At 43.8% G+C, this 24,155-nt stretch overlaps 1 protein-coding gene across 1 annotated transcript in view; it reads right to left on the bottom strand.

Annotated features, from left to right (window-relative positions):
• SMYD2 (SET and MYND domain containing 2) overlaps positions 1 to 15,930 on the bottom strand; it is a 30,195-nt gene extending 14,265 nt beyond the window's left edge. The window contains exons 1-5 of the mRNA XM_012638320.1: positions 15,918 to 15,930; positions 15,632 to 15,714; positions 6,748 to 6,858; positions 4,280 to 4,340; positions 3,499 to 3,623 (exon numbers count right to left, since the gene is read on the bottom strand). Of these exons, the coding sequence (XP_012493774.1) occupies positions 3,499 to 3,623; positions 4,280 to 4,340; positions 6,748 to 6,858; positions 15,632 to 15,714; positions 15,918 to 15,930 (393 nt within the window). The remainder of the gene's footprint in view (positions 1 to 3,498; positions 3,624 to 4,279; positions 4,341 to 6,747; positions 6,859 to 15,631; positions 15,715 to 15,917) is intronic.
• Positions 15,931 to 24,155: the final 8,225 nt, after the last annotated feature.

The following is a 24,155-nucleotide window of genomic DNA, read 5'->3' on the forward strand; positions in this document are numbered from 1 at the left end:
TAACCAGTGACCATCAACCAACATCAGACACGAATAAATTAAGGTTTTCATTCATTCAACAGAACGTGCTGGAGCATGCCCTGTGTCCTGCACTTTACTAGGTACTTAATGATCTATACATAATCTCAGACTGGATACTAACATGCCTCAGCAATGTCTGGTACCCACAAAGGACCACAAATGTTTGCAGAATGAAAGGATGAATGAGAGAATTTAGCAACGATTTTCAAAAGGGACCTAGGGACAGACAGCTCCTGACTACTATGGGAGACAGGATTCTTGCTTCTTTGCTTTTAGCGCCTCCTCTGCATGCAGCAAGCCCAATCCGACCAATCTGTGGCTCCAGACTCCTTCATGCTTCAACACTGTGTGGCCATCAGTCTCTTCAGTGCCTTCTCCTCCTCCTCTCACTGTGGAAGAGTGCATGTGTGTTTCTTCATAAGCTAAGGCTCCCAGGAGCTCCCTGCTCCTCTCAGGGAGGCGGTGATGGTGTTTAAGCCAAATTGCACAGCAATTTTCCTGCCAGCTTCCCCTCCCTTCTGAAATATCCCTAGGGAAGAAAAGTGAACTTGCATGTTAAGAAAAATGCATGGGCTACAGTCCTTTTTTTCAAGTCAAATCAGGCGTATGGTAAGTGCCTTGCTAAAGCTATTCTTATAATTAGCATTTAGACTAGATGTAAGCTGCACACCAAAAATATGCTCCCCAACCATGCATATGTTCCCGGTGATTAAAATGCACCTTGATGCTGTCAGAAAAGCGCAGTCACCTTCCAATGCCAGCTGCTGCTGGGCCACAAGTTAACACACAATAGCGTTCCCCGGACCAGGCAGAGGAAGGGCTTGGAGGCTGGAACAGCAGATTTACAGCTGGGGGCTGAGAGGTGGGACCAGCGGGTGGCATGGGGCTTCAGCAGCACTTTCCATTTTGCTTTAGAATTTTTTTGGGAATACTAAGTGAGGATACTAAACTTTTCAAATTTACATATGAGAAAAGCGTGTGCGTGTGTTTGTGTGTACACATACAATCTCGGAATAGGTAACTAATTTGATAAAGTTTGTAAAGGAATTATCTACATTTATAGATGTGTGTGTAGATACACTTTTCTTAAGGTGCACAAATATCCTGGATTTTTTGAGTCAGTTCAAATTTCAAAGACTCAGCCATTTTCACCACTAATGCACCTGTATTTGTGAGATCAAGAGCTTTGATTTTGGGTTATGAAAATATGGTCCCATATCTACCACAACAACATTGAGAAATCCTATTGGCAGGGATTACTGCTAGAAGAAAAGTTATCCTTTCTCATAACTAGTAGTGAAGAGTACTTTATTTCATCTCTCTGCTTTCTCATATAACATGTCTCATCCAATCCAGAAAAAACGTTATGTATCTAGTTTTTCAAAAAATTAAAGAGAAGTCAATTCTTCAACTTTCCACTGCCAGCCAACCCCACTGTCTTAGGATGCTCAGGGAAGTACGGTATAAACCCAGACTATAATATGAAAATCAGGAAGGTTTTTCATTCCTTCTACCTTAACACTCATAACTTGAACCTATTTTTTCTTTTACAAGTAATAGAATACTTTTCTGATTCTGACAGTCACATCATTGAAATATATCTAAATAAACATAAAGTTTATAAAGGAATTCATCAAATTATTAACAGTGGTTCTCTTGGGGGATTAGAGTGGGTAGAAGTGACAAAAGACTCACTTCTTTTTGCATATGTGTAATTTTTTATATGTGTGTTTTTTACCTTTTTCTTCTATTTAGTATTTTTTTAAGTTATAATTTTCTTAAACCTTCTATTCCGACAGGAAATGTCTTTCTATCCATGGTGGTTTTTCACTCCTACACTGTTAAGAGTGCTGCACGGATAAAACGGAAGTGCACACAGATGCCCTGGAGGAGGCCTTCTGTGATGGTCCAAGGAGGGCCACCAAGAGGAGCCCAACTGGGTCTAGGTGCGAGAAGACTTTCCTGACAGTTGCTAAGAAATCCTGTATTGGAAGATTTTTGGAACTTCAAATGCTCATTGTAAAAAATGCAAAATGTTACCCAGAAAAAAAAGCAAAATTTTTCCACAACTTGGAAGACAACGAATTGTGAACTTCTACTTAACCTTTAAGTTAAATATGTATATTGTCATATTATACATATTTTTCATCCTGCTTTTATACTTAATGTTATAGCATCAACATCTTCCCACATCCTTAGGGAGTCTTTGAAATATAACTTACAAAAGCTACATAACCTTCGATCACATGGCTATACCACCATTTATTTAACCAAACTCCTACTGCTGGCCATTTGTAATATTTCCTTTTTCCTCCTTCCCCTTTTCTCCTCTTCCCTCCCCTCTTTGTCCCTTCCTCCCTCCCCTCCTTCCTTTCTCCTTCCTTCTTTCCTTCCTTCCTTTGGCTTCTTAAAGAATACTACAATAAAAAACTGGTACATAAATCTCTGTCCATAACCTCTGATTATTTCCTTAGGACAGATTTCCGCAAATAGAGTTACCGAGTAGAGGGTATACAGGTGATGCTCACTCCATTCTAAGACAAAACCACGGAAGTATCGACCTAAGCTCTTTTATACATCTAGACACTGAAGGTTCTGGCCAGGAAAAAAACCAATTGCAACCAAGGAACAAAAGTAAAGAAAAAGAATTTCCCCCCCGGGAAAGGCAACCTCAAACAAAAGCCCAACCTGGAAAAGAAAACTCACAGGGACAGAGAGAAAAATCCAGTCCAGCAAGTCAGGCCACGAAGAGCCACCCCTGCAATAATGGGAAGACTGTGCCTGCCCCAAAGCATGGCTGGACCCTTCTTCTTTTGTCCCAATGATGCCTAAGCCTTTGCTTTGCCAGTGGCCTCGTTTCCAATACTTTAATCACTCTCGAGTTGCTCTTGCGTAGAAGCCTCTTGAATTTTTTTTTATGATATCCGATTTTGGTAAACCAAGGCTTCTCTAAACAAGATTTCTTAGCGACTGTCAGGAAAGGCTTCTCGCACCTAGACCCACTTGGGCTCCTCTCAGTGGTCCTCCAACTTCTGTTTCATCAGTGCAGCGCTCTTATCAGTGCAGGAGTAAAAAACCACCATAGATGGAAAGACATTTCCTGTCGGAATAGAAGGTTTAAGAAAAGTAAAATTTAACGTAGGAACTTCAAATGGTCTTTTCTTCGCAAAGAGCTTAAAGTATGCCAGAGTACCAGGGCACTGGTAACCCCTTTGTTTTCATGAACTCTTTGTGAGACAGAGGCAGAGGTGACTTCCTACACTCCACCTATTAATGAGGGCCAGTGCAGAGAGGACCTTGATCTGCTCAAGGTCACCCAACAAGGCTATGGCAACACAGGGTCCAACTGGTCCACAGCCTTGTGGTCAGGTAGATGCCATCGTTCCGGCTCCATTCATCTTCACTGAGTGTGTGCTGGGGGAGGGCGCTGGGGAGGGAAAGGCCAGGCTAAGTGTGACCTGCCACAGGCATCCTTACCTGTGCAAACAGTACTACGAGGCTATCATTGTCGGGGAATTCCAAGTGCTTGGAGTAAAAGTGATGGAGAGCAGCAATGTCACTCTGAATCAAATCCTTCTTCTCGTTGTCTAACTTCTCCAGATCTGTGGATACACAATCCAGTATTTACCCTGCAGAAAACTGGATTTCCAGCTACATCCTTTTCTTACTAGGAGAGGGAAAAGAAACCCAACATGTCAAGCCCCCAGAGAACATCTTCTCCTCCTCTGTCTACCTGACAAACCCTAGGGAAAGCAAGCATGCCCTTTCTTTCTTCTCTTCCTTGGACAACTGGAAGTCACTTATGATGTCAGGAATGAGTGGCAATGACTCCAAACCAGCCTCAGTATAGTCCAGGGCCCCCAGTTGGCCCTGGAATCTGCGTCATGGTCAAGCAACTGGACAGCCCCTGATGGAACGTCTTTCGGTAAGGACACCAGCTGTCCACAGCTCTGCAATTCAGCAAAGATGCAGAAATATTCAGCATGCCAGGAGAGGCATCGGGAGATAGCTTAGGACGCAATAACCGATCTTGTAAGCTCCCACCTCCCCTAATTATTTCCTAATAATCCTGTCAACTCAGACAAAAAGGTACAAAAACATTTTTCAAAACAGTACGCACGTCAAAATAAAAACTGGTAATTAAAAAGCCATCGGCCCTCCCAAGAGCACAAAGGATCCCTTCCCTTCTTCAATTCTGCCTAATCCACATTGAACCTGTGGCTGAAAGAACTGCCCGGCTGGTCTCAGAAAGACTTACGTGATTCGAACTCCTTCACGGCTAACAATTTTTCTGAAGGTGTTCTCTCTGGGTGGAATTTCTAGTAATTGGGGAAGAAATCACACAGATAACAGATTTTAACAACCCGCGTAAACAGTAGTGCTTTGACTTTGACATCACCATGAAGACAGAGCGACGATTCCCAAGGAAGTAGAGAAAGCTACTACCCAAAGAGTGCCCCATTCGGGCTCACTAACATCCAAATCCAAAAGACGCTTTTAAAGAGCTTTTTAAAATATCTGCCGAGTTCCAAATACCCTGATGCTTCCGTGCACACAGTAGGCTCAAAAATGCTTGTTATGGGAAAGAACAGGAGCAGAAAACAACTTTCTAGGGCCCTTACTTAAAAGGACCGAGTCTACAGACAAACCATCCTATTTATTATTTCTCCTTCTAAAAAGGAACAAAATCAAACCCCCCATCCATTTTACACTTTCTTTAAGCATAGGCTAAAATGATCTCAAATTCTGTGTTTCAAAAAGAACACTTTTGGTTGAATCTGTGGGCCCAGATTCACTTTAAACGTGTTGCTGGCTTTGTTCTAGACACCCCAAGAGGAGCTAACAATAGTAAACCCGCTAGGCTTTGAGAACATGAATAAACTTGGTGTTGACAAGAGTTCAAAGGCAGAGCTCAGGAGCTGGCCTGAGGCCATGTCTTTGTAATCTGGCTATTCAATTTGGGGATACAGGTGGTCTAGCAGGGCGCTCTCACCTCCCTAGTTAACATGTTAAGCTTCCCCTTGGTAGTTTGGTAGCCTGTCTCCCCTAATCCTTTGCAAGCTACTGGAATACAAATGGTCTGTTTTTTTAATCATCGACTCCTATGGAGATGAAAAGATGGGCAGGTAACTTTTCATTTAACACACTATTAGTAGTAGTAGTAATTATAATAAAAGTTGAATGAAACGAGAATAAACTCATCATAGCGTTCAGACTACCCTCCTGGTGCCAAAATATTTCAATAGTTCTTTTTCAGAGCAGAAATCTTCCATTCACAGGATGCATTTCTATAAGATTAATAAGTCATCTCGCCTGCGAGAGCTTTTCATTCAGGAAAGTATTGCAGCTTCTTCTGAACTCTTAACACAACACTGTAAGTGACATCAATAAGGCAGGAGGAAAAAAGAATAAACCAGCAGATTGGTCACCAGTCCTCCCAAGATGTGTACAGATCGAATGTGACGGCTTACTGACCCTGGCACCCCACCCAGTCCATGCCATCCTCTCCCACGCTGTCTTTCAGCCCAACTACTCTGCATAAATTTAAAGATAGCTGTTATTAAGGATCCAAAAATTAAAACCTTCTCTAGGGAAAACAATTCTGATTTTTCGGTCTCCCTCTACCGGCAACCCCTGAATGGCTTTGGTTAAGCTGAGCTGGCGAGGTGGCATTTCAGCAGGCTCCTGACCTAAGCTGAACATACTGGAAAGATGACCTCAGAGCTCGGAAATGTTCTACTCCTGTTTACGCGGGACTAGATCCTAACTCGGTCGGGGGGCAGAGCCATCGGGAGCTAATCATTGCAATCACATTCGGCCTAGACAAAGACACAGGAAAATTTTAAGGTAGGGGACGTCTAGTAGGTCTATGGTACATGTGGATAAAATTTCAGCTTTAAAAGAGTTCCAGGCCAGAGGCCTTGCCACCAAATTCTTTATCAACGTGGACGAGCGAGACCTCCATGGACATAGGCCTTCTAAGCTCCATTCTGTCTGTTTCACTGGGTTACAAGGACAAGTCCTGTGGTGTTTTCCTATCCTCTTTTTAGTTTGGGCCTTCAGAGATCAGCTGTCTAATTATCATGCGATCAGGAAGGACTGACCAAGCAAGGGTGAGAACAGTCAGTCTTGGCATCATCTGTCCCCATGAGGGACACCTCTTTCTTCTCTTTGTCCCCCCTTGTTTACTCTTTCCCTCCCCCCTTTCCTCTGTTTCTATTTTTCCACTCTTTCTCTTCTTTGCATACTCCATCACCCTGGTTGTTCCATGCAATTCCTTGCCTGTCTACAAACAGGCAAGAAAAAGACAGAGAAGAACAGAATACTGCAGAAGAAAGGGGAACGGGGTGCACTCTCTATATAAGAAAGGAAAGAGGGAAAATTCTCAACCCTGCTCAGGCCAGTCTGGTTCCCCAGGAAGCTCTCATTATTTTTGGTCAGGTTTTTCCTGCTGTGTTTTCCTACGTAAACCTGTCTCACAAAAAGCTCGGAGTTGAATAGCTGTGGCCGTGTTCGTGGTCTCAGGTAAGCAGTGTGCTCACTGCACAGGGCACACAGCAAACCAGACTATGCCTGGAGCACTTTTCCCACCCCCTGTCCATATGGACATGACAGGAAATGGGAGTCTAAGGAGGTTCAATGAGAGACAGATCAGTTACTCATCTTTCTGACCTTTAAGAGCAAAATAAAAATAAAGTGCACTTGAACGTTATCCCATTTCCTCACCTGTTTGGCCAGAATCCTTGCTGTTAGTCTTACAGTCTCTGAGGGATTCCAGTTTTCCCCAAAAACAACCATGGGAGAACATTCCAGCTTGTGCATGGGCCAATCTTCTTTCTGGGAAGATTGAAAAAAAAAATTATTAAAAACACCACACACAGGAATAAAGTGTGAGAAGAGAGGATGCAATAAGTCCCCCTAGTTAAGGTCAAGTAAAATATGTTTCCTTTTGGAAAACACGAGGATGTTCACAAACGCTAGAGATAAAAACATCTTTTAAGATAGACAGGATTGCATAACCTTGACTCGGGCCCAGTCAAGGTTGCTTAGATATGAAAATTTGCTTGGGTTTTTTTTTTTTTTTATCAAGCATCTGGTGGCCTTTTGCAGATCCCTCATTATTCCAAACAACACATATACTTTTCCATTCTCTGTGCAAGTTGTCAAATTGCAGGGGTGAGCAATTCAGGTACCAGCCATCAATCTGGCTCTGCTACCTCTGAGTTCTGCCCGGGCTCTGTTCTCACAGGAGGGCAAATAAGGGACGGGTCACTTATACAGCAACTAGGCGCCTTTCACAGATGATTTAAAAAAAAATTTTTTTAAAACACAAATGAGGGTTTCGTCAAGGGCAACTATTGGGGATGTTTAGGAAACAGACTTCCCAAAGATTCATTTGATAAAACAACCATATTCCTTGCTGTCCTGTGTCTTGAAGCTTTTATGCCCCAGGGAAAGGGGTGAACTGTTTCTGCACCCTGGAGGGGTGCAGATGCCATCACTTAAGACGGGAAGGTGGAGGGAAGAGAAGACACATGGTGTTCTGGGGGCCAAGGGAAGAAAGTACCCTGAGGGCTACAGAGGACATGAGTGCTGGAGACAGGCTTCGTGTGACATGACCAAGCAGCCACTTGGAGTCACGGAAGGCTCCCTGACTTTGATAGAACTCATTTTGGTGGAATGAGGGGGAGAGAGGCCGCTGGGAATGAGAGGAGACACAGAAACTGGGAGAAAGGGGCACAGGCTTGGAGGGATGAGGGGTTGAGGGGACTGTTTTTTAGATGGGAACTATCAGAGCTCTCTCTACTGGTGGGAGCCCTGAGACACCGTCTCCCTCACAGTGGAAGTGGGTACTGTCCTGCTCTCCCCCCAGGCTTCCCCGGCTCAGAAAACGGCCAAGTCTGTTTTTCTAGATGCTCAGGCCAGAGACCTGGAGTCCCCCCTGGCGCTGCTCTCTCACTCACACTCCACATTCGACTCTGGAAAATCCTGTCTCTGCCCTCTAGACACCGCTCACTCCCGACCTCCCCACCTGGCTAACCCGCTGCAGCCCCCACATCTCTCCCACGATTGCTGCCACTGCCTTCTAGCTAGATGCCTGCGTCTGCCCTGGCCCCACGGAGTACACTCCAGAGAGCGGCCTTGCACTTGCTCTGTTTCCTGCCTAGCACTCCTTCCCCTGACATCCACGGGGCTTTCTCCCTCCTTCCACCTCTCCAGCCTCTGCTGCTAAGTCACCTTCTCAAGACACCTGCTGTGATCACCCTGCCAAAAATAGCACTTTCCCATCACTCTCCCGTTCCTCGCTTTCTGCTTCCTCCTGGTACTTCTCACCACCTGATATATTACATATTTATTAGTTGTTGTTTTTTTTTGGTTTACTATAATACTGGTCTCCCCTCATTAAAATAAAGGAACTTAGTCTGTTTTATTTATAGCTGTAACCCAGAACCTATAACAGTATCCGGAATTTACTAGACACTCCATAAACTGTTGAAGGAATGAAGATGTCTCTATCCCCTTCCCTCCGCTTCAGTCCCAAGAGGAAGCACACAATGTCACTCAATGATTTGATGCAGTATGTGGCACAGCCCCTTAGCTCAAGTTCTGTGCCAAGACGTTCTGCAGAGTTAAATAACACCATGCCGAATATAACTAAGAGCGGGGAGAGAAAGAAACGACAAGATATGCTCAAGGGAGAAGAGGATCTGTTTTTAGCCAAAGTCTAAAATGAGAGAGCTTGGTGATGAGGCAAAGAGGTGGGAACAGGGGGGTCTGGCTCCCTGCAGACTAATCTGTTCCCTCCTGGCTGCAAACCAAAGAGGAAAAGACAGAGCTGGCCCTCGGGACATCTGGGGGGAAAATGGGGACCACCAGCGGGGGACAGATGGGTAATTAACAACCACAGACAAGTGCCCACTATGACCCCAGGAATTCTAAAAAAAAGAAGTCCAATTTAAGACATGATCTCTGTCCTGGATGGGCCTTTAAGCTATTGGTTTTCTGAATTCCAGGTGGTGGTTCTTTGGTGTTTACCAACAACAATGAACTCCTGGGAGAAAGAAGTTGGACATTAACATTTATTAATATAATTTACGTATTATTTATTAATATAATCAATTTATTAATGTAATTGATTTTAAAACCGATGTTACCATAAGTAATACATAATATTGACATTTACTGACATAAGTGTCCTCAAAGGGAAGAGAACCTAACTACAAGGAAGGCTCTGGGAGGAAAGCAGAGTGCTGTCAACTAGGAGGGACATGGGGACACTAGCCTGCGACTCAGGGAACCTGCTTTCTTGTCCCTGCTCTCCAGCGAAGCAGCTAATTGCCCTTACGCAGGACTCTTTAATCCCTTTGCGCCTGTCTCCTTGGCTGTAAATAACATGATCCTTAAGTTACTTAGCAGCTCCAGAATTCTGAGTCTATGATTTTACGCCTTCCGACAGTGATAATCAGATACAAAGCCTGAAGACTACCAACAGATCTCGACCAAACAGGAACAATCAGGCATTCATGCGAACACAAAGGATCCAATAAGCTACCCCACGAGAAGCACTTACAACAGTGCCTGACACCTAGTGAACTCTCAACAAACAGTGATTGTTCATTCATTCATTCATTCATTCATTCAAGGAGAGCCGCAACTGACTCTAGAGGCAAGGATGGGAGATGAGGTTTTTGACTTTAACAAGTTTATGACCATGTCAGAACACAAGATAAAAGTAAGAGCACCTATAATTAGATACAGTCCCACACGCGGCAGTTAAATCAGATAGCTGGATAAATTCGAGAATCACATAAATGCAGAATCACGGACGTTTCACGAGGGAAAATTTATCGTAATAATAATAAGCTTCGCTTTCTTTTCTGAAGGTGGTGAGAGATGTGGATTAAAGGAGGAAAGGCAGAGATGTACCACAATGGTACTTCCCAGCTTTAATTCTTAAAAAAACGGGTGGGCAATATAGCATCTAGTAGAAATGATAGGTTTTGAGCATATTTTGATACAACGATACTCTCTTCTAGCACAGAGACGGTCCACATATCTTAGCCGACAAAGGCAACTGCCCTAATTTTGCTCCTAAGAAATTATAAACAACCAGATTGGACAAAATCGGAAAAAAAAAAAATTAGGCTAACCTGATAAGTAGCAATGAATGTTAATTGTTTTGTTTTGGGATATCAGCAATTTTTTTGTTGTACACACAGTGATTTTGCAACTCTTTATGCTTTTAAAAACATTATCAGTTTCTCTAAAACTTTTCCCACTATTTTTCCTTAAAATTCAAGCTGGTACATGCACGGAAAGGATTCAGAAAGACACATGTAACACCAAAGTATATGTTACTAGTGGTTTTCTCTCCAGGAATAAGGTTATGAATACTTGTTCTGTTCTTCTTTTAGTCTTTACTTTCTGATTTTTCTTTAGCGAGCACAGATTGTTTGTGTAATAAACGTAAGCAATCAAATCTATATAAAAGTAAGACATGGCAGTTTTTGTACTGATGATCCTCTTTTTAAACTTCTAATTCATTTTCAGCCAAGATAATAACTGCTGTGCCTGATTTTCATTTTTGTGTAAGGACAAAAATGCTTAAAGATGCATAAAGAGTTGCAAAATTGTCGCATGGTGTACCAGCCTTTCCAACACTGGAAGAAAAGAGTGATTGTTACAGTATCCGGCTTTCTGCTGAGCAAATGCTACGTTGCCTTCCTGGGTAAGATTGGATTGCCAACATGAAGCCTCCTTCCGTATTTGGTGTTTCTATGGTTCTAATGGAGCTTTCAAAGCAAACACAGCCTACTTGTACACATTCACACGTGATTTCTTAAAGTGTGGAACGGGGAGAAGATGTCACAGGACGGCTGCTTTCCACTACCATGTCTCTGAGAGGAAGAGGGCAAATGCACCCGGGTGGATACTGACTACCCTACCGAAGATGACCCACACAGCTGAGCCACCACCTCTGGGACATTTTCATGCATTCCCAGTAAAAGAGTGATGAGAGGCACTAGTCACTCACACACAGTTTTTCCTACTTGGTGACGTTAAGCATTTAGAGAAAAAAAAAAAAGAGTGGCCCAAGTTTAAGATGCTTCCTATGGGTGACCAGAGCAAATTTAACCAGGACTGGACTCTGGCCCCATTCGCTAATCGCCCATAACAGGATCTGACAAGCATTGATTAGACATTTTCTATACTTCAGTTATTTTCTAGTCAATGATAAAAGTCTAGAATTTTCCCACATGCTCCTCACACACATTTTTTAAATCCCTTCCTACTTGCAGAAGCGTCGTCACCTCCCACCTCCATTTACGAAACACAGACAGGTGTTTTTTCCTATATTCATTAAAGTCAAGAAATATGGCCGGGCGCGGTGGCTCACGCCTGTAATCCTAGCTCTCTGGGAGGCCGAGGCGGGCGGATTGTTTGAGCTCAGGAGTTCGAAACCAGCCTGAGCAAGAGCAAGACCCCGTCTCTACTAAAATTAGAAAGAAATTAATTGGACAACTAAAAATATATAGAAAAAATTAGCCGGGCATTGTGGCGCATGCCTGTAGTCCCAACTGCTCGGGAGGCTGAGGCAGGAGGATCGCTTGAGCCCAGGAGTTGGAGGTTGCCGTGAGCGAGGCTGACGCCACGGCACTCTAGCCCCGGGCAACACAGTGAGACTCTGTCTCAAAAAAAAAAAAAAAGTCAAGAAATATACCCTAGAAATGTTCTGCTGCACAATGATTACTCCATAGAATAACTTTCTAAAACTATTCACTTGAAAATATCATGGTACGATTTAATGAAGAAACCTAAGTGAATGAATAATATACTTCACTTTCCAGGCATATTTATAAAAATAAATACGGTTCATTAAAACATACATACAGGTTACTAAATAACACACCTCACTATAAAGGAAATTCTATTTCTTTTATATTTCCTCCCATGACCCTTTCATGCAACAGCAATTAAAACCTTCCCTCTGGCACCATCACACTGAGTCAAGTGTGATGTCGACGGGAGAAGACAGAACCAAACTGTATCAAATGGAGCAAAATCCCAAAGCACTGCGGATGGAGGAGGACTGGGGAGATTAGACACAGTGGCTAGGATCCCCCACAATGCTTTCCTCCGTGGAAAGAGGAAACTCTCAGGAAGCAATGTGCCTTAGCACTCGTGGGGAGGTTTCTGGCCAAGACAACAATGGACGCTCTTCCCTTTCACATCCGTTACAAGCCACTTATCTTCCTCTGACACACTCCCACGGTGCCTCCTCTCCTAGAGGGCCCTCCGGTCTCCCAAGCACACTGTTATAAAGGGGTGAAAGCCCCCCTCAAGCAGTCCATAAAGTCTTGTCCCGGTTCTGCCACTGTTGGACTTTGGAAAGGTCACCCAACCACTTGGGACACTGTTTTCTTATCTACAGACAGGTTGGACTTGATAGTCTCCACGCCAACTGCATCATCTGCTGTGTGGCACTGACCACCTGGTGACTCCAGGGGCAGGGGCTCCACCTTTGAAGAAGGCCAAGTGCATTACTAGCCGCTGGGGCCATGCTTTCTTAGGTGGAGAATCACTCGATGACCCGCCTCATTGCTGCCCTTATTTTGTGCCATGTTTTACCCTTTAGCAGAGCCTCCACTTAGATCCCACCCAAGCATTCCCTCAAGCCGACCCCTGAATACACTGTTTTCTGGAGCAAATGCCCCAGATTCCTCCCTGATGATTTCCCATACGAAGCTCTTGTACCAGCCTTTATTTCCAGGCACTCACTTTTATTAAGCCTTTATGCCTGTTCTATCTCATTAAAATACACTGCCCCACACGTATTTAGTTCTTCATACTAAAGGATGAAAAACTTTAATGGCCAGTCGCCTCTTGTTTCAGCAATGGGAGATAGATGAAACAAAAATGAAACTTAAGGGTCAAATCCAGCCTGCCACCTCTAGAAACAAGAGGCTTCAGGAGCTGTGTTATCGATAGCTTGCCTCCTAGGAGAGTACTTTGGTCACCAGACACTTAACAGAAGCACAGAAAAACAGAATTGCAGAAGCACTTCCCAGGGCTCGGGGTGCCCTTGCCTGGGAACTGAGTGAGTAGCAGAGAAAACTCTCCATCTCCAGGCTAGACACAGCAGGGTCTCTTGGCCTGCAGCCTCTGAACAGCAGAATCCCGTAACTGTTTCCTCCATCCTGGGGTTCCTTGCTCCCCAAGAAATTGTCTCATTATGTCATGAGCACCTATAGCTTGTCTTCATGGGGAGGATCCACAGACTGTCCCACTGCTTGCTGCAAAGTAATAAACTGACGTTCTGGGACACAGAGGTTGGGGTAGTGGGTTAACGTGAGCCTCCCCCAAGGGCGGACACCCCTCATTGCACGCTCACAAATGAGGTGTCTGAGTCTGCAACTCTGGGAGATGAGGTCCTGGGGACAGAGGAACCATAACGAGCACCTCAAAGTCCCAACTTGGAACATGACAATTCATCAAAATAGTGCCACCCAGCAAGGCCTAATGGGAAGAGAGTTTAGCAGTGTGCTCAGGAGAGCTGGCAGTAACGCTGCACTCCACGTACTCTGGTGGTCCCCATTAATGAGCAGTTCACTGTGACTCAGAGGAGTTCAGACTCATTTTGTAATCAGTGTCACTCACACGATGTCACCATTAGTGCCCTCAAGTTCTTGGAATCCAGCCATTCTCTCAGGCTGAAAAAACAAGAGCCTTAAATCAAAAACATTCTGTTTATTTTATTCTTTGCATAAAGCTAAGCTTCAGTCCAGCCTGAATTATACAAATTCAACTTTTGGTGGACTGTAACATTATTTATACTAGCCCCTCACCCTGTACGCAGGGTCACAGCTTGCATAGAACTTTCCTGTTCCTATCATATCACGTGGCCTGTAACTCACCGAGATGGGCACCACTGTCCTCAGGTCACACTTGAAGAAACTGAGACTCGGAGATACCTTGCAACTTGCCAACCGCACAGAGCTAGTAAGGAGCAGAGCTGGGACCTGCTCCCGGAGCAGCCACGTCCTCCTACTATTCCATGTTCTATCATCCAAACTGTATGCGATTTACTGTGCTTGCTTTGCTGAAGAACCAGAAGGGAACGAGTGAGTTTTTCTAGAAGTGTTTAGCCAACGTATAGAAGCAGCTAACTTATCTGGCAGGCCTGCTGATCTCTATTCTGCACAGAATACTCTATCCACCACTGGTAGGGGGAGCAAAGTATGAAGTCTCCTCCTCTTCAAAAGAAGGCACCCTCCCTGAAAACTCAACGACAAGCCCTGTTTATGTTCTCACTGCCCCGCGGACCCACAGCCTGGGGAGCCTGCCGTGAGGGGCACAGGGGTGGGGTCTGTGCGTGTGGTCTTCAGAGCCCAGGCAGAGTCCCAGCCTCCCAAGCCAACGTCACGGGAGTGCTCAGGTCAGATGAGACACCAGCTTAGCAGTCTCTCCCACTGCTAAACCATGCTCTCTGAGGCCTTTCGGAGGCCAACGGCACAGGGAGGTGAGAAAGAACGAGAATGAAACAGTGGGTGATCAGAAGCAGGCCAAGGGGTGGGACTAGGGGGCAGGCGGAGGATGCCACCACATACAGGAAGAAAAATAACAACATAAAGAGGTACAGATGTGGACAAAATCCTCCCTGTCCCTCAGAGCCACTCTTTCATAGCGTCAGCATTTCCCTAAGGCGTATTAATAGGTTCCCTTTAACAAAAAATGCCAGGGAGGGTACAGAGGTCAAGTAAGAAGATTTAGAAATTCATAATGCACACTAGCACATTAAAGACTACAAAAGATTCTAAAGTAAGTAAAGAGACCATGTTCCCCTAGATTGTTTGGATGGGAAATGCATTTTCTGCGGAGTACCTATCCACATCTTATGGAACTGGGGTTTACTGTAATAGTTTGGGAAACACCACTCTTGGCCCCTCAGAGAGCCTGCCAAGAGTCGCTCCAACACCCTCCTTATCAACTTCCCATCCTGACATGAGACACATCCATCCGGAGCCCCCTGGCCCTGGCTGCTTCTGCAGCACTGGTCATTCAGAGCAGCCACCCTCTAGCTATCCAGAGGCTGGGCCGGGGCTCACCTAAGCCTGGCTGCACTCAGGCTGGGTTCAAGCAGTCCAAGACTGAGGTGTAGCCTGCTATAGGGATTCTTAAAACCACAGACCCACAACAGTCAAAATTTAAAAATTTTAAAGACAGCATTTTAATATTCTTTCTTTGTCATCTCCGCATTTTCCGTCTGTTGCTGGGATTCTTGGGGGCAAACTCTCAACCTTGCTAGTATCCCTGCCCGTATCTAGCATGGTTTCCCCTTGCCTTTCCTGCTTCCCCTGCACCTTTTGTTTGGTCCTATATGTGGCCCCACACTGTGACTGCCTATCCCTGGCTGCCTGTCGGGCCTGGGGCAGCACACACACAAAGGTATTCAGCCACATCCTACAACACAACCCAAACTTCCCAGCTCCGGCTGCAGGAGGGCTCCGAGGAATGCCACGAGAAGGAAGAGGACTTCAGATCTGCCTGGTGCCACCTCGTCCCACCTCCTTCAGAGCTGGCCCTCCCTGCCAGCAGGCCCAGCACCTACCTGACACTCCACATTGCAGTAAAATGCCTGCTTGCATCTTCCACATTTGGACAATCCTTCTTTCCTTAAAAACAGAAAGGGCACTGTAGTGGCGAGAGGCACAGAAACGTGAAGCCGCACATTTTATCATGCAAGCACAGAAGCCATCTGGTTGGAAAGCAGAGCCAAGATCCACCTCACCTTACTCTCCCACCGACAAGTAGCATTCCCCCCAAGGGGCACTTGGACAAGATTCGGCCCTTGAGGGGGAGTGAGTGAGTCAAACAGCACGTGTGCCAACATTTACCAAGCCCCGCCATTGTGAAGGGTGCTGTCCCAAGACAGGAGGGACAACCGCCCCGACTCGGTGACCCTGGGGACACTTGGCTATTAACATCATCTGTGCTACTAGTCAGTAGTGTGGGGCAAGTCAAAAGCTCTTATGTTCTGATCTTCTCATCTGCTAAAGAGGCACAGAAATCCACAAAACCACAGTGTCAGCTGAGCCCATGAAGATGCAGTACCGGGGTACAACCACACTGGTGAACACACAACGTGAGTGACAACTCTCGTTACCGAGAGATTGCAAGGAATGCAGATCGAATTTAGCATGCCGGTACTATTCAAAGGTCCGAAAAGCTGTAAGCTGTTTAAAAATAAGGCAACCTAGCAAGTGGAGAATAGATTCTTGAACACAGTACCATTGGATCCGATTGGTATACACACCTGTTTTGTCAGTGTACTATTTAGTGACGCTTCTGCCTCTTCATAATGAGCTCAATTCAGCTTGTTCACTGTTATATTATTTTCCTGCTTCCCATAAAGGACGAGGAAACCGTTGCTTCCCAGCTGTTAGGTGCCGGTGTTATGTATTGTATGAGATGGGCCAAAGCTCTTTCAAAAGCTCTAAAGCCATTGAATTAGGCCACATACTACAAACTCTCAACGTTTTTTGAAGCAAGGAACAATGGCATTATTTAAGTCAGAGCACGATCTGTAGACCTGGTCATGTCATTCTCACCCACCACGCGGAAGCCAGCTGTCTGACTCGCCTGAGTCGCAGAGGTGCCCATGCCCTGAGGGGTGTCCTTTGCACTGCTACAGAGCCACCTGGTGCCACCTCGTCTCACCTCCTCTGCAGCCCAGCAGAGCTGACGCCAAAAGACGGGTGCACACGGCGGGGCTGGCAGCTTAGGAGATACATATTGTCACGCCGCAGAATCCTCCGCGGCTTCTCATCAGCAAGCGGTAGTCACCACACTCCTCCCACGGCATCGAGAAAGTCTTCCAAAAATGCTACCGTTGGAACTAAACAGACTGCCTTGCAGCTTTCGTGACAGCACTTGGATTGCAAGAAGCAGACTGGAGAATGTGTGGGAGAAAAACACATCTTGGGGTTGAGGCATAAATAAACGTTCCAAGTTTGCATATTTCAATAGTGCAAGAAGGAACCCACTAATTTAGCTGAGTGTAGTCTCTGGCCTGAAATACCCACCACCCTCTGAAGGGATCCAGCTCCAACTTTGCATTTTCGAATATGAAAGACACGGGAGGCACAGTTCCCAGTCTCTCAGGAAGTACACTCAAAAACAACTGGGAAGCGTCTGCCAGCGAGGGCTTGAGGACTGGACTATGGAGAAACGCGCTGGGGCGCAAGCAAGGATGGGCAGAGCCAGGGAGGGAGTTTCCAAACTTCTTTCCAAAATGAGGCGCATCAGAAAAGGGCTAATGCATGGGGAGAGGCCACCCCATAAGAATGTCCATCTGAAAACCGATTTTTAAATATTTGTTTTTGCAGGGGAGCAGGTCACAGACCTCTTTGAGAACTTGATTGAAGCTATTAACTTTCCCCCACAACCCACCTTCTCCTCATCCCCAAAGAAATAACAGAAAAGTTTGTAAAATTTCAAGGGCTCGTGTGCCACCTAAAACCCACACACAGACCCCCGAAGAGCCTCTGAAATCAGTGTTAAGACCCCCTAATGTAAAAGATTAGGAAATTACCATTTTTAAAAGTATATTTATCAGCTCCACAACATACAAAAAAGCAAGGATGATACAGGTCTCCTACAGAAGTTGGCAGTAAAGTGAACCTAGTAGGATTTCATCAAAATAATAAATCTCCCAAAGGCCAGCCTTCGCTTGGACCAGCCAGTCACCAAGTCCACAGCCCCAAATCATGAAGAACAGGAAGAAAAGGCTAACTGCTCAGTGCTGGTGATACGTCATGTAATTTCTACTGTCTATCTCAGTGGTTCTCAAGTTGGGGTCTGCAGACTGCTGGGGTCCTGGAGACCCTTTCAGGGAGTTGAGGAGGTCAAAACTATTTTTGAAATAATATTAAGACATTATTTCCTTTTTTTCCCATAGTCTTGACATCTGCACTGCAGGAGGTGTGAGGTGAAAAGGTGTCTGAGCGCAAATCAAAGCAGTGGCACCAAAGTGACCGAGGAGTCACTGTATTCTTCACTGCGACGTACTCACAGTCAAGTGAGCAGAAAGCCAGGTTCACGTATGAATGTCCCTGATGAAGCAGTAATAAATACTAATTTCATTAAATCTCAATTCTTAAGTACGTATCTTTATGACATTGTATGGTGAAATGCGGAGAACGCAGAAAGTTGTTTTGCTTCATGTAGAAGTACAATGGCTATCCCATGGAAAAGCACTGGTGTGATCACTGGCGTTGCAAACTCAACTGGTCATTTTTTTCTTGGAATACCATTTTTTTACTTGAAAGAATAGCTTTAAACAAACTATGGCTATTCAGACTTGAGTATTTGGCAGATACATTATTATTATTATTATTTTAGAGATGAGGTCTTGCTCTGTCACCCAGGTTGGAGTGCAGTGGCCCAATCATAGCTCACTGTAGCCTCTAACTCCTGGGTTCCAGTGATCCTCCTGCCTCAGCCTCCCAAGCAGCTGGGACTATAGGCATGTGCCACTGCGCCCACTTCAGATATATTATTGAAATAAATTAAGTGAGCCTGTTGCTTCTAAGAAAACAATTATTTGTTGCCACTGATAAAATTTGAGCTTTCAAGCAGAAATCTGAATTTTGGAGACCATATATTTGCCATGCTGAGCTTGACAGCTTCTCAATACTTAAGACTTTCCTGATGAGACTGGTGGTGATAACAATTATGATAGTTTTGATAAGGTTTGATGAAATGAGTCAACTTTTAGAAGATCCGTATAATCTAGTGATCCAATATTTGCCAAATAACCAATGTATGATGTGTTAAAAGTTATGCATGGCTAAAAGAGTCATTCAAAGTACAATATAATCCAAAGGATTTTAATGTAACAGAGTATATAGAGTTCACTTATGGCTTAACATTGCACATTACAATTAACTTTTAAGATACTTGTTGAGGTTTAGTGTTGAATCAAACAAGAATATCCACATTTAACTGAAAAGACTATGACACAATATTCTTCCCTTTCTGATTACATATCTGTCTGAAGCTTTATTTTTGCCATATACTATAGCCAAAATGACATAACACCACAGACTGAATTCAGAAGCATATCTGAAAATCCAGCTATCTTCTATAAATCCAGACATTAAAGAGACTTGCAAAAACATAAAACACCACCACTAGTCTCACTAATTCTTTTGTTTTGGAAAATATCTCTCATTAAAAAAAATGAACAGGCCAGGCGCGGTGGCTCACGCCTGTAATCCTAGCTCTCTGGGAGGCCGAGGCAGGCGGATTGTTTGAGCTCAAGAGTTCGAAACCAGCCTGAGCAAGAGCGAGACCCCGTCTCTACTAAAATTAGAAAGAAATTAATTGGACAACTAAAAATATATAGAAAAAATTAGCCGGGCATGGTGGCGCATGCCTGTAGTCCCAGCTACTCAGGAGGCTGAGGCAGGAGGATCGCTTGAGCCCAGGAGTTTGAGGTTGCTGTGAGCTAGGCTGACGCCACGGCACTCTACCAGGGCAACAGAGTGAGACTCTGTCTCAAAAAAAAAATAAAATAAAAAATAAATGAACAGTAATGGTTGTTGTCATTTTAAAATGAATACTGTAGAATTTTCTGTTTTAATTTCAAATATGGTAAATATTGATAGATATAACCCATATGAATCAAAGGTCTTTGAAGTTCTCAATAATTTTTAAGAGCATAGAGGGACCCTGACACCAAAAAGTCTGAAACTGCTCATCTATCTTAAGAGTCCCATCAGGTCAATGAAGAAGTTATTATTATTCCTATTTTTCAAATGAAGATAATGAGGATCCTAGAGGTGAAATAACTAATCCAATGTGGTCACTCAGCAAATAGGTGGCAGAATCTGAATTCACACGTTTTGTCCTCAAAATGCAAGAGCATCCTTCTCTGAATACCATGACGACTGTCCAGGAGGACAGACTACATGCAGCAAAAATCATCTGTGTATCTGGATAAACTAATAGAAATAACAAAACTGAAGTAGAGGCATTCTTTACTGTGGTCTGCCTATGTCCCGGCTCCAGTGGGGACCCACCATTGATTGTTACTTTGCCTCAAAAGATGCCATACAGAGGGGATCCAGGATGATTTTTCAAAATGGGATTTGGGGCAGTAGCGTTCCCACAAAGAGGGGGTCTCAACCAACCCTGATATAGGAATCCATTTCACAATAGATTGGAAGGAAACAAAGACTGATGTACTGATTCCATACAAAGAAGGTTCCTTCCCCCCATTCAGAATGGTGAACCTACATGTTTCTCAGACAGACACTGGGAGAGTCCAAGCCGGATCATGTCCTCTAGGAACCTCTAGCTGCATTTTTCCCTAAAAACTGAAAGGCCTTGCCTGGCTGGAGGGCAGGTTTTACTATATTCATGCTCATTGAATCGACTACCTTGTTAAATGTGAATTTTCTTAACATAGATCCTCCTGAGCCCACCTGCCTTCAGAGTAGGGAAGGGAAAAAGCCAACAGTTTTTGATAGCTGCTGATACTGATTGTAAATAACGTAAGAATCTACTTTGAATTATTTTGGTAGAAGCAATTCTAGACAAGGTAGGGTCACGGTGGGGAGGGAGCTCTGTTTAAATTATCCAGACACATGCTTCCGTCCGTTCCATAGCCAGGGAGAGATATAAACGCTGCATAAGTCTCATGGCTGAAACACAAACTAAAATTTGCTGAGCTGGGACCTGCAGAGTGTGTGTGTGTGTGTGTGTGTGTGTGTGTGTGTGTGTGTGTGTGTGTGTGTGTGTGTGTGTGTGTGTGCGTGCGCGCGCGCGCGCTTGAGAGACAGAGACAGAGAGAGAAAGAGAGAGAGAAAGAGATCCTGCGAGTGTTTGACTACTGCTGACTGAGGAGTTATAGCCAGAGAGAAACTTCATATGGGCTATCCATTTTCACTGTAGGAGTATACAAGGCATTTGGAATAAACTCTGCTCCTACAAAGGACACAGTCATAAATCTTTCATTTGCAGTATAACCCGATCTGAATTGTCCAGGAGGTTTGGGGAAAGATTGTGCAAAATAAAGAAAACAAAATTTCCCTCACAACAAGAACTGAAATAACCCAAAAGGAATTGGAACTAAAAGGAAAATTAAAAGTGAATCACTAATAACCTCTCCCAGTGGTTCTCAACCTTGGCTGCCCGGGATAGAGGGCCAATCAATTCTCGTTTGACTGGTATGTGTTGGGCCCGGGTACTGGGACTTCTAGAACTCCCCAGGAGATTCTCATATGCTTCCAGAATGCAGAGCCACAGGCTCATGGTAACACATTTGGGCTGAGTGGCTTTGTTGGTGCAGAAATTTTTATACAGTGTCGAAGCACTTGGCAAGGCAGACTGTTTAGACTGTTCTGAGATTCTTCACACACAGGATGTATTAGGTTGTCTGGCCACCTTGATGATGAATGCTTAAGTAAGAAAAAAGTGGTTGACACTGTATTTTCTAAGTATGCCAGAAAGAATTCTAGAAGCCAGGTGCAAGTTTTAGGCTTTCTTTCTGCTCCTTTCTGATTCCTGTTTCACAATTTAGGATGAATAGGATGAGTTACTCTTCCCACCTTCCTACCTCAAATCCTTTTGTCTTTCTTGTGCCTGATGTGCCACATGATCTTGGGCAAGTTATTAATCCCTTCTGAACCTCAGTTTCTTCCACTGTAAAATAAAAAAATAGTTTCTTCCTCATAGGTTTGCTATGCAAGTTACATGAGACTATACAAGCAAAGCATTTAATACACTGCGTGGAACACTAAATACTGAATAAATGTTGGGTACTACCACTACACTTTTAATTAGTCTCTGTGCCTTTGTTTTTTTTTTTAAGTGATGTCAACTATTGAAATACCTTCAGTAGGGTCTCACTGGGACTCACAGTTAGAGGATTTATGTTTCTAAAGCTTTTGTTTTACAGGCAAATATCTACCCTGCTGTGAATAGAAGGGCTCTTTGAACTTAAGAAATGGTTCTAGCCACAAAGGGGGAAAAGAAATGTTACAGGAAAACGCAAGTTATTTGATTATTAGTGACTGGAACAGAACTTAGAAGACACACTCCTGTCATTTCCTACCGGAGGAGACACACGCAGTGATTAATTTCCTTGCTTTTAAGAATCGCAAACCATGAAGTATCAACAAGTTAGAAATGTAATTAACAACTCCTGCTAGTTAATGCATTGCCGCAGGTGCTGTTGGTCTAGATAAAAAGGATTGGATTCCGTAAGCTCCCTACTTTCTGCCGCTGAAATGAATGCTTAGTGGGTTTCACCATGAAAGAAAATGACACTGGCGTAGAGGGGGTTTGCAATAACAATTACTTTTAACTAACGGGGACAGAAGAAGTGACAAGGATGCTCTGTGGAACAGAGGCGGCCCCAGCCAAATGAAAAAGAGAAAGGAAGAAAAGCCCAGCAGCGCAATATAACTTCACCATAGGCTGAAATAAGACAACCAGAAACAAAGTTAGCCTCCCACCCAGCGAGGGTGGTTACATAGCAAGGCCCCCAATCTTGTTTAAGAGAAATAAAAATTGGAGGAATTGTGGCAGAACCCCATTATAAACCCGGTCAGGGGACAAGGATAATACTCAGGCTACAGGTTTTTGTGTAACAGTGAAAGATGCTCCATGCATCATCACTTTAATCCACAATGTAACAGTGAAACAGGACCCACATGTAGCCAGGGGCTTCTTCCCAGAGCTGTGTTGAACCTTCGCCTTAGCACCAGGCTTTGTTCTGAGGCTTGTTAAAAGTTTGAGCCCACGTCCTCTAGGGGAGGCAGGAAATATTTAGGGCAGTGAGGTAGCAACTAATAGGTTTTTCCCAACTATTGGAATTGGAGCTGTGATTTGCAAAGAGGAAGCTGGGCTTGGTGGTCGGGCTAATAATGGCTGACATTGTAATAAAATGATGACATGGATTGTTTTCGGGCAGCCTCTAGCCGAGACGAAATTTACCTTTGCCTTAGAAAGAAAAAAAATTCACTTAGCCTATGAATATAGGAGTGAGGTATTTCGTCTATGGAACAGTGAACATTAAATTACTCTTTTCGGGCACTGAATGACGCCTACAACCAAACCTCACCTTGCAGGCCCTGTACAATCTCTGACAGCTAAAGCTCTCTCAAGGAATGAATGTATGCACTTTTAAAATTTCACATTTTCTCCTGAAAATACCGTCTTGACTTTTGTGCAAGATCAGAATGATACTTCCTTGCTGCTTTTATCTTTACTTCTCTAATGCCTTCTGATTGAGAAGTCAAAAGGAAAGAAACAAGGAATGCCTTTCTTTTTACTCAGTTCTCTTGTAAGGGAACTGACAGTAAATAATATCCATCGCTTCTTCGTACAATAAGTGACAGATGTTATCATTAGTACTTTGTACGGAATACCGATATATTAAATTCCCCTATGACTGCTGTTTACAACGCATATGATTAAATATCAAGGAAAATGACAAAACCAAAGTGATATAAATTAAACTACTTTAAAACTTAAAATAATTCTAACAATATTCCTCCTTTCAACATTCTGTCCACAAAGTAGGAATAAACTATGGTAAAAATCCCTTTATAACCTAATACTAAATGTGAGTTCCCAGAAGATGGTCGGTCCCCTGCAGCCAAACGTGGTATTAACTCCCTGACCAGACCGACTGCTCTGAATCTCAGGAACAAGAAAATGTACCTTTCAAATGCTTACAAAAGAATTTTAAAGAGTTTACACTCTTTCATCCCCTCGGTTTATTTTCCTGTAGACAAACAATAAAAAATTGAATTACCTATTTGTTTAGGAGAATTACTGCAATTCTGGACTTTACCCTGAGAACTTAAACTTAACAGATATTGTCTGAACAGATTGTACATTTTTCTTTCAACCCTTATGGGTTCATTTGTATTTCTGAATGAAGAACATTTTTTATACTATAAAACCTTGCACATGAGGCAGTAAGAAGATGCATTAATCTACCATAGCCAAGTAATTTCTATTAAAAAAGCACCATTTTCCACGCACAAAGTACTGTGCTAGGCTCTGGGATATAATATTTTTGTAAAAAAAACATGAGCTATTTGGGGAAATAAGCCCTG

This window comes from Propithecus coquereli, unplaced genomic scaffold (assembly GCF_000956105.1).
Source record: "Propithecus coquereli isolate 6110/MARCELLA unplaced genomic scaffold, Pcoq_1.0 Scaffold129, whole genome shotgun sequence".
Lineage (NCBI taxonomy): Eukaryota > Metazoa > Chordata > Mammalia > Primates > Indriidae > Propithecus > Propithecus coquereli.